General features: G+C 49.3%; 1 protein-coding gene across 1 annotated transcript; it reads right to left on the bottom strand.

The window, feature by feature from the left end:
• Positions 1-7,626: 7,626 nt before the first annotated feature.
• Positions 7,627-10,085, bottom strand: LOC127321846 (uncharacterized). The gene is made up of 8 exons (XM_071827060.1): positions 9,909-10,085; positions 9,416-9,709; positions 9,080-9,337; positions 8,772-8,815; positions 8,371-8,542; positions 8,191-8,289; positions 8,037-8,120; positions 7,627-7,944 (listed from the first exon to the last, which is right to left on the bottom strand). Exons 1-8 carry the CDS (start codon positions 10,083-10,085, stop codon positions 7,627-7,629), a joined length of 1,446 nt encoding a protein of 481 aa, XP_071683161.1.
• Between the last annotated feature and the right edge of the window lie 583 nt (positions 10,086-10,668).

Here is a 10,668-nt window from a genome sequence, read left to right as displayed (position 1 = left end):
ACCCTCGACAAGGGAAAGTTGTGATCCTCGTGGGATCAAACCGCCCAGTTATTTGGCACATCTTGTGGGCGCGGCGCTGCAAGGGGAGAACCCGGCGCGAGATAAAAGCGCACACGATATCATCGGCGCAGATGTTGGTGGTGTCGTTGAGCGTCTCCATATACCGGATGATCCGGTTGGTTTCAGCATGGCGGTCCTTGGGGTTGAATCGCCAATTGGTTCTGGCGGATGCGCCAGGGAGGTACGCCGGAAGGTTGATGAAATCGGAAGGGCCAGAATTCCTAACATAAAAGAAAGTCTCTTGCCACGCCCGGCAGGACTCTAAACCGGTGAACTTATAATAGGGGCTCCCCTGGCGGGGCGTGAGTATGCACGCCCCGCACAGCACAACTGGTTTGGGGGTTGGAAGTCGCGGATCCTGGATCGAGTTGATCCGGAGGTTGTAAAAGCGAGCGAAGGTTTCGATGGTAGGCAGGAGGCCGACGAAACCTTCCATGAAAGATACAAAGGAAGAAAGATAAAAAACCGCGTTGGCGGGGAGATGATGGGGCTGAAGCTTGTAGAAGTCAAGAAAGCGCCGGAAAAAGTCCGACACCGGAAGACCGAAACCGCGCTCAAAATGGGCGGTGAATACTACCACTTCGCCTGGGTTGGGCACAGGCTCACGTTCGTTACCCAGAATCCGGCAAAATACCTCTTCCGGTATCCTCCGGGACCGGTACAACCAGTCAATTTCTGCCTGGCTCACGTCAGAGCCCTTCCAGGCACCGCGCGTATAAGCCGCGAGGTTTGGGCCGGCATTTTGATCCGGACTGCCGGCTTCTTCCTCCAGCCCGGCGAGCTCCTCTTCCAGCCCGTCGGCTTCTTGGTCTACGGCTTCTTCTTCGCCCATAGAGATCTTGGGCTCTTCGCTGAACTGAGTGCTACCGGAAAGCTCCATGTCGGATCCTTCGGAAGCCATTGGCCTAAGTTACCGGCGCTACCTAACAACAAGTTTCAAGAACTTCTACTAGCTCGCGGAGATCTAGACACAAGAGAAAAAGAAAAGAAAAGGGGGGTAAATAAATCTACCGCACCCATGTAGAACACGAAGAACACAGAGAAGGGAAAAGAAATGGATCTAGGTGCGCTGACCTTAAACGGGCAGCGGAAGTTCACCGCGGCAGTACAGCTGAGGTTCGCCGGGGGAGACAGCGTCGGCGGCGAGCGGCGGCGCGGAAGCTCGAGGAGCAGAGCGCGTCAGAGAGAAAGAGGGTGGCGCAAGCAAGGAATGGTGAAAGCCTGAGTTGCGCGGTGAGGTCTCCGCAGAAGTTCGCCGGAGAGGACGGCCTTGGCGATGAGCAGCGGCGCAGGAGCTCAGGAGGCAGGAGGCTCTGAGGTTGGAAATGGCGAAAGTGGGGAGTGCGATGGGGACGACGCGGAACCGTCGCCCTTATATACACGAGGAGCGTAATGGGCCAGAAACCGCTTGGCCCATGTCCCTTCGACTGATGGGCCGCCACGTGGCATCGAGGTACACGCGCCTTTGGAAGCTGCCACACGGAGGGCCACACGGATCCATTGTGGCGTATTAAATGTGCGCGGGAGACGAGGGATTTGACCCCTGCTGATACTACCATGTCAGTTACAGTGCGCATGTCACTGACAGGCACAGGAACCGAGTTATTCTCTACTTCACCGAGGAGAGCTTAATGACAAAGAAACCGGCAAAAAGAAGCTGGAAAAGCTCTGATGAGTTCGGCTGTTCGGAGTGGATTCGGTAAAACACCGGCAAAGTTTAATCTGAAACCGGAATGATTAATCCAGTACATTTGGAATAGGAACCTGGCATGGTCCGTCGGAAGAATCAGCCAGACCGCACCAGCTTCGGGGAGTAATGTCGGGGGGATGGCCCCCGGTAGGCCAAGACTATGGCAAATATGCCATGATAAGCCATTTGTATACCGGATTAAAGATTAATCCGGATGCTCAAAGTTGAGTAAAAACGGAGCTAAGTTGAAACAAACCAGTATACCGGGAGGGGTATACCGGAGTACAAGAAATGTAAGAGATTGAGGTACAAAGGTAAAGATACCGGAGCTCACCGGTAAAGATACCGGAGATCCGACATAGGCTCAACTGTAGCATGTCGGCACCCCGGTCAAAGATCCTCAAGGACTAAAGGACAAGATGAGCGAAGCACTTCACCTTTAATCGAAGCCCTGACGCCAAAGGAGAAGCTGACGCTAAAAGATACCGGAGGTCATCAGCCCTCTGATTAAAGACAATAGAAGCCAAAATAGCTTTATAAAGTAGCTTAGATCAGGAAAGATACCCCTAGGGTTTCTTCCCTTGTAAGCCTCCTCTCCTCATCCTGTAGCGATTAGGTTCTCACCTTGTAGCCGTACATCTTCAACCTCTAGCCCTTGGCCAAGTTCATCAATACAATCTTGAGTTCAATCTCTTCCTCTCTTAACCTTACCCTCACTCGGATCCTCAAGCGTACATCCGGCCCCAAACTTAAGCCATCCCATGGCATCTGCCGTTCCACCACGACGACATTCATCAACTTCGGCGAGCATCGGGTCTACGTCGGCACAGTTCCTGTGCCCAGGTATCCTACCGTGGTGCAGGTGGCAGCATAGGCTCTTGCTGTCTGCGCGGCTCGCGGCCCGCGTACCGATCGCCCTGCTAGCTGCGTGGAGGTGATGATGGCCGGTGCGGACGGCACCGACAAAGGTGTGGCTGGTGACAAAGACGCTACGGCCAAGTCAGGACGCACAACCAAGCCGACTTACGAGCGACAAAACAACAACGGCAATGCCAGCCCGTCAAACACGCCCCCTACACCGACTCTGCTCCAAGCCGCCATCGACAAGCTGGCAACACAGGTCGTGGCCACTGCGGACTTGGCCCTGACGTAGGCCGAGTTGTAAGCGCGGTGCCAGCAGATAGCTCATGCTCGGCAAGAGCTAGACATCACCGTTCGTGAGTGTAACATTGCCCATGACTTTACCCCTGTTAACAATGAACCTAGCAAAGTTGGCAATGTCCGGCATAGAGGAGGAAACCTGAATAGGGAGTTGCGCCGAGATGGTAGATCCGGTATGTCTATTTTGACATCTTTGTGTCGACAGAGAGGCCGAAGTATAATACTCCGGCTAAGAACCTGAGGGCTGCTCAAGCAGCTGCTGAGGAATTATCAAATCTGTCGGGTGATGCTTTGCAGAAGTAGCATGCCCGAGTTAGAGAATTACTTACTATAGCTAACCAGCAAAATGCAGAGGCTATCAAGGCAAACCCAGGTGCCGGTGCTTCCCAGTTTGTTCATTCGGTTGGGGACGCTACAGGAAAGTCGGTTGGGCAGGCATCGTCACCCCATGTCGAGAGAAGAAGAGAAGGGAGTATCAACTCCAAACAAATCACATTGTATGATCCGGTTTTAGCCAGAAAATAGAAGGCCGGGCAAGGCAATGCCGGTTAAGGCAATGCCGGTAATAACAATGCCGTCAGAAAAAGCCAAGGTGCAGGCCAAGGCAATGCCGGACAAGGAAGTGGTGGACAGAATTCCCCAGCCAAGAAAGGGGCAAACTCGGTTGGTGGAGGTCAGCCCCCTCGCTATCCGGCATATCCTCAAGCCGGTGGCCAAGCCAGGAGCAGATATGATGATGGTGACACGGCAATGGAGAAAGCCGGTTATCACAAGAACCCTCTTGGTAACCGAGTGGAGCAAAGGCACCTGCCAGCTCAAGATGCCCGACATCGCCTCGACCGGATTTACTTGTCCGAGATACTTGAAGCTGAAGGCCCACCTGGTCCGGCGTGCTTTGGGCCCCGGATCATGAGAGAAAAACCACCAGTGCGCAACTTTCAGTTGCCCCGAGACACAAAAACTTATGATGGCAATACTAAGCCAGAAGACTAGATGATAGATTATGCCACATCGGTATATGTCGCTGGGGGAAACCGCCGTTGGGCGGTGAGATATGTGTCATCTGTGCTGACAGGCCCAGCCTGGATCTAGTTGAATACCTAGCCAGCCGGAAGCATTGATGGTTGGCTTGACTTTGAAGAAGCTTTTGTCAGCAACTTTAGTAGCACCTACAAGAGGCCAAACCGACCTCAGCAGCTGTCCATGTGCCAGCAGCGGGAGAATCAAACTGACCGGGAGTACTTAACCCGACGGAGTGCAATGAGGAACTCTTGTGAAGGAGTGATAGAGGCCCAGGCCATCAGCTGGTTTGCCAATGGCTACCCGCGTGGATCCATGTTATGGCAAAGGCTGCAAAGAGACATGCCACTTACTATGGCAGATATGATCAGGGTTGCGGATAGTTATGCGCTGGGTGATCCCACTCAGCCGACATTCACGGCTGATCCACTACCAAGATACCCGGTTCATGACGGACATCGGCGGAATGATCGCCAAGATTTCCGGAACAACAACAACAAGAGAAGGGAAGATTTCCCGGATAGAAGATATGGATAGTAGCATGTGGCTGCGGTAACACAAGATTAGCCGGAAGCCAACAGCAGTCAGAAGCAATAGACTGGAGGCCAACAGTGGGGTGGCCAGAAGAAACAATGGGGAGACAAGAAGCCGTGGCAGGACAGAACCAAGTATAGTTTCGAGATGATGCTCGATCAGCCTTGCTGCTTCCACACCCCGAACCCAAAAAAGCCGGCGAACCACACTACCCGGCAGTGCTCCTGGATGTTGCGTGTCGGCAAGGAAGATGTCACCAAATTACCTCCTCCACCTCCGCTCAAAGGAGCAAACACTCAGGTTATCCCGGCTCAGCCGACATACCCGGTTAACCGAGATAGGCAAGAAAGAGTCCACCAAGTCAACAACAACAACAACGCCCATGCCGGCATAGGCCGAAATCATTATGAGGAACAAGACTAGACTTATATCGTCTTTGTGACTGAGCCGACAGACAGGCAGAGCCTGCACCGGTGAAACATGGAAGTCAATGATGTGCTGCCGACTGTTCCCCAATTCATGTACTGGTCGGATCAGCAGATTACATGGAATCAGGGAGACCATCCTAAGGTCATGCACAACCCAGGAGGATATGCCCTCGTCGTGGACTCGATAATTTTCGGGCCACGGACCAAAGTGAAGTTCACCAAGACTCTCATTGATAATGGGAGCAGCATCAACATCATGTATCGTGACAGCATGCACAAACTCGGTGTGTGTAACACCCCAACTTTTGCAACCTTGTTAAGTGTCCAGAGTGCAAAAATCGGGGGGAACAAAAACTTTTTCTAAAGACTAATTAAGATGAATTGCCTTGACCTTCTTGCAGATGAATTGCCTTGATGTGCTTGTTAACATGAATTCCTTTGGTTTGCTTGTAGATGATTTGCCTTGATTCTGCTGGTTTAGGTTTTCTTGAACACCTCAACACATCAAGATCACTTCTTCTCAACCAAGTCTTGACAGATCCAAATTGTGATATAGTCCAACCTTTACACCTCTAACTTAAATACCTCCACCTGTGGCAATATCAATGCACCTACCTTGGGATCTTCCTTGCGATGTATTCTAACTCACCTTGTCCCTGATTCAAAGCTTGGGATCATCTACTCCTTATTACACCCCTCTCTTATACCCTAGACAAAAACCCTAAATCCTCGCAAATTTGACTAAGTCCTAAAACTATTATCAGGTTCCATTTTGGAGCCTCTGGATTAAGCTACCCCTTGCCATCTATGGCAATTCACTTGGTCCTAGGCCTACCTTGTCTTGAGCACTTCCCAACCCTACCAATGCCCTAGACCAGATCACTCATCTACCCACTTATCCTTGATGGTTTTGAGGCCAAGTCAAAAATCTGTTTTTGGCAGGCTTAAAAGATTCGAACTTTGGCAGTTGATCTTTAAGCATCCACAACTGTTATTGGTGATCTCTAGGCATGGATCTCATCTATGCAAACCCCTCTACAATTTCCACGACTTGCATGTACCAAGCTACCTTTGCAACCTACATTTTCCACATGATCTTATACCCTACCCATTGTTGCACACCTAGATCCCATTTTCAACTTTACCTCTTGTTTTCTTTGATTTAAGTTTTAATCTTCCAAAACCCTTGGTGTGGAAATGATATCTCCACTAGGAGATCATCATCTACCCTTGAGATCACTTTTCCAAATAATATTTTCTTTCCCTTTCTTTTACAAAACCCCTAAACCCTATTTTACCTTCTTCTCTATTTTGACCACAAAACTATTTCTAGTTTTATCAAAACTTTTCAAAATATTTTCTCAAATAAAATAGGGAATGTGGATGGTATTTTATATCACCTTCTTTCCACCCAAAATTTATTTCTATATAATTATTCTCTTGTTTCTGTTTTTCTGTTTGACATAAAGGCTTGTTTATGGTGCTCATACCATTTCTTGCTTTTCTCTTACTTATTAAATTTGAGAAAATCTACCTTGCTTTGTAAAGCAAGTATAGAATTTTTGAAACCTTATGTTCTACCTAGCTCCTCTCAACTTCTTTTTAAAGTCCATTTTCAATTAAATTCCTTTCCCTTTTGTCCATATTCATTGAGGTGATTCATATGCCTATCAGATGATTTCAAATTCAAGTGGCAACCCTTGCACATCAAATGTGCACCTCTGATCTATCACATAGTATCCCCTCATCCACTAATCTGTGATCAAGTAGATGATCATTTGATCTTTTCAAAGGATAAAGGTCCCATGTCCATCTCTCTTTCTTTAGGATCTTATAAACCTTTTTCAAATTAAATCGTGTGACTTGTCCTCATCTTCCCCATCATCTAGCTCCTCTACATGGTCCTTTTTGGGCGATTTACACAAAAATAACCCAAAAGTGAAAGAAAAGCACAGACTGACCCTCTGGCCAAACTATTTCACCCATCTAACCCTTTTGTGTGGCGCCCCTCACATCGGCGCCACACCTCACTGTGTGGCGCCCGTGCGGGCGGTGCCACTCGCCCATCCGACGTGGCGCGGTCGACGCTGATGTGTGCACCGATCTGACATGGCAGGATGTGTGGCGCCGCTCCCATCGGCGCCACATGGTGAAACTGTGGCGCCGCTCGGAAGGGCGCCACACATCTGTTATAATTGCCCAAGACATCCAGGGGCTCCGGACGCTTAGGGACTTAGCCGTTTTGGCGACCCTGTTTGTGTGGCGCCGGCGCCGTCGGTGCCACACTTTGAAGTGTGGCGCCCGTGGCATCGGCGCCACACAAGCAGGGTCGCCAAAATGGCTAAGTCCCTAAGTGTCCGGAGCCCCTGGATGTTTTCAACATATAAGTTGATATAAGTTGCCATGTGTGGCGCCGATTCCATGGGCGCCACACTATGCAATGTGGCGCCTATGCCATGGGCGCCACACAGTGACTTGTGCTAAACCATGAAAATTTCTACCATATGTCAACAGTTTTGAATTCAACATTGCAAAGTGACTACTCATATCAACAACAATTTCACACACACATCATACACATAACAACATCGTAGCTAACATCGTACCACATAGTTGCATACAATTTAAGATAGAATTGAAACAACATGTAGCAATGACGACATGGTCCCAAATGACATAGAGCTCACAATATGTATTAACGAAGATAGAGTTCACAACACGTAGCAAATCCATCTAAGATCGACGTCCCCTCCTCACGGGTTGCTTCCGGACGACCTTCCTTTTCGTCCGCTGCCGTTGCTCTTCTTGCTGCTGCACCTGCTGCTCCTGCTCCTCTGAAGATGACGGCTCATCGTTCCTCATCCTCCTCAAAGCTGATCTCCGCGGCGGCTCCTCATCGGACTCGATCACAGCCTTCTTTCCTCGGTTGACATAATCTTCCGGAGTGTATCGGTTTGGAGCATTGCCCCTCGGCTTCAACTGGTACGCAGACCGTGTGGCTTGCTTCTTGCCTCGAGTAATACTTTGACTCAGAATGGTGTCGTCAGGAATCTTCAGAAACATGAACATATGAGATACAAAGCCGCAATTTCGACTAATGATTTGACTCAGAACGGTGTTGACAGCAACAAAATAGTCCATACCTCTTCAGAAGAGGATGTAGCCGCAATTTCGCCTTCGTGGCAACCTAGCAAGTTGGCTAACTGCCGCAACTTCCGTGCAGTGTTCTGCGTCATGGAAGTCATGGTTACAAAGCCGCCAAACACAATAGCTTACATTCAAAGTTGGTGACCATACCTTAATGAAATGCCGCATCGGTCCGATAGGCTTTTCATCTCTATGGCTCTGATCCCAAACAACCTCACACTCGTCAGCTGTTTTTTGGATCTCGGACCGCTGTGACAAACATATTATACACAATTTGAGGGAGCACATGCCAATATAGATGATGTAGTAGCTAATGAGAGAATACATTACCACGAAGTTCAGAGAGGAAGCAATAGAAGTCGATCTCCCTTGTCGAGCAGTCCTGTCGTACTGGCTTTGCGCAACCTCATCGAACGCGATGGGGTCGTCCAAGATGTCGTCATCATACGCGTGATTCACTAACTCGATACGCGTGTTTTGATGAAACCATTGGAGATAGTTGTTGAAAGCAGCCAAGTCGTTAGGGACAACCTCGACATGTCCGCCATTCCGTATCGCTTCCAAACAGTGTTGGAACGCTGTCACGTGAATCCTATGATGGACAGGCCAATTCGTGATCTTCCTCTGCCGCTGCCTATCAAGCCTGCAAGATATTGAGCACAATGGATAAAGTTAGATTCTATCGCTTCCTATGATCAACAAGATTCCATTGCATGATTGAAGAAGTTTACCTATGGAGCGCGTGGTCTGTGTCTTGCCACTCAGGTGGGCACTCCTGATACAACCCGAACTTTCTCATCACTCTGTGCGGCTGGTGGTATTCAACAAGCCACAAGCATATGAGTGGGCACCGCCTACGCCAGAAACCCGCCTCCTCCAAGCACTTGGGGTTGAGGTCAGTCATCGCCGAGCCAATACGGTAATAGGTACCATATGGCTCCCAATCCACCTGCAGCATACAAATATTTCAAAATTTACAACATGGCAATAAAACTTATGAAATAGGATTGCAAAAGGGTGATGGCTTAAAATCGGTTACCTGCTCAGCGGTAAGAGTGTCCAACTCCTCAGTGTAGTGCCTGTACATGACCATTGGATCGCTCGTCATCTCCGAGACATTGTCCCAAAGGTATGCCCAAGTGGGCTCCCGATCAGGGTTGTTCCGGTAATGAGGCCATGGCCTCTCATTGAGTATCCTGGGCCGCCCAACTGATAGGCGGTCCCAGCTCCATACGGAAAGTAGGAGCAAGCATCCACCAATACCGCCCTTCCCAGTCCTGCGACAAGCTTCGTCCAACTGCGAAAATAAGACATTTAGTTAGTACTTTGTCTAGCAGACTACTATAGAAGAATAGTACATACAGCAAATCATCACCTGACGGTACAGGTAGGCAAGTGCGGCTGTTCCCCAACTCCACGGGTGCTCCAACACCGTAAGCGCCTTGAGCCAACACCAATGGGCCAACTTCCCACCACTGTCAGCAAAGAGAGTCCTCGAAAGCATATACCACAAGTACACTCGGGTGTATGTCTTGACAGTGTCACGGTCGGCCCCTTCCGGGCATTCTCCAAAGTGAGTCCTGATCCAAGAGAAAGATGCGCCGGCGGGAGTTCTATCCTTTGGATCTTCTGGCGCCGGAGGAGCCATGCCAATAAGCACCTCCATCTGCTGGCGCCACCCATCAGAAGTTGTGTTCATACACAGTGGCTCGCCCTGAATAGGAAGAGCAAGGATCATGGAAACATCCTGCAGAGTAGGGGTCATCTCGCCGGCCCTCAAGTGGAAGGTGTGCGTCTCCGGCCTCCACCGGTCGACAAGGGCGGTGAGTGCCGCGGCTTTCATGTTCGCCCCCCCCCCCTCGGCTTACAAGCATGATGAACGGGAGAAGACCGGTAGGCTGGATGAACTCCGTGTACCTCTCGTCATACGCCATATCTACTGTGCCGTGGTAACGAATCTTCAAGGGTTGAAGAACCCTTCTGTTCTCCGTCATATGAAAAGCCCGGTGATCCCTGTCATACTCTTGATCTAGGAGCCACACCATCCTACATGTTTACACAAATACACCATATTATGAGCCATTCCTAACAAATATGAGTTATTCCTACGCAAATACTAGACATATGTAACACATTTGAATACATTTGAATGCCCACAATAAGAACTACCATTATTTGTGACCAACACATACATGAGAATATATCCAAATAAGCCATCACACATACATCACATACATACATATATATACATAAGAATATGGATACATACATATCTAGGGTTCCTACACATACACATTCATTGAAATTTGATGTCTAGGGTTTCAACACATAGATAAATGAGAATATGGATTTCAACACATACATTAGCACATAGATTCAAGTTCTAAGATTTTCATATCTAGGGTTCCATGTCTAAATTGAATTAAATCCGAGAAAATCATGGATGAAACGAAGGGGATCGAGGGAGAATACCTTGAGGAAGGGATTGGGAAGAGATTGGCCGGGCAGATCTGATGATTTTGTGGTGGATTTGGTGGGGAGGAGAGGGGGGGAGGAGGAGGAACCGCCGGGCTGCCTTCTTCTTCAACCGAAACAGAGAGGAGAAAAGAGGAGGGCTCGGGCTGGGGC

Source organism: Lolium perenne, chromosome 3 (assembly GCF_019359855.2).
Source record: "Lolium perenne isolate Kyuss_39 chromosome 3, Kyuss_2.0, whole genome shotgun sequence".
Classification (NCBI taxonomy): Eukaryota; Viridiplantae; Streptophyta; class Magnoliopsida; order Poales; family Poaceae; genus Lolium; species Lolium perenne.
Note: the sequence above shows the minus strand (reverse complement) of the source record. Positions and strands in the feature narration are given on the sequence as shown.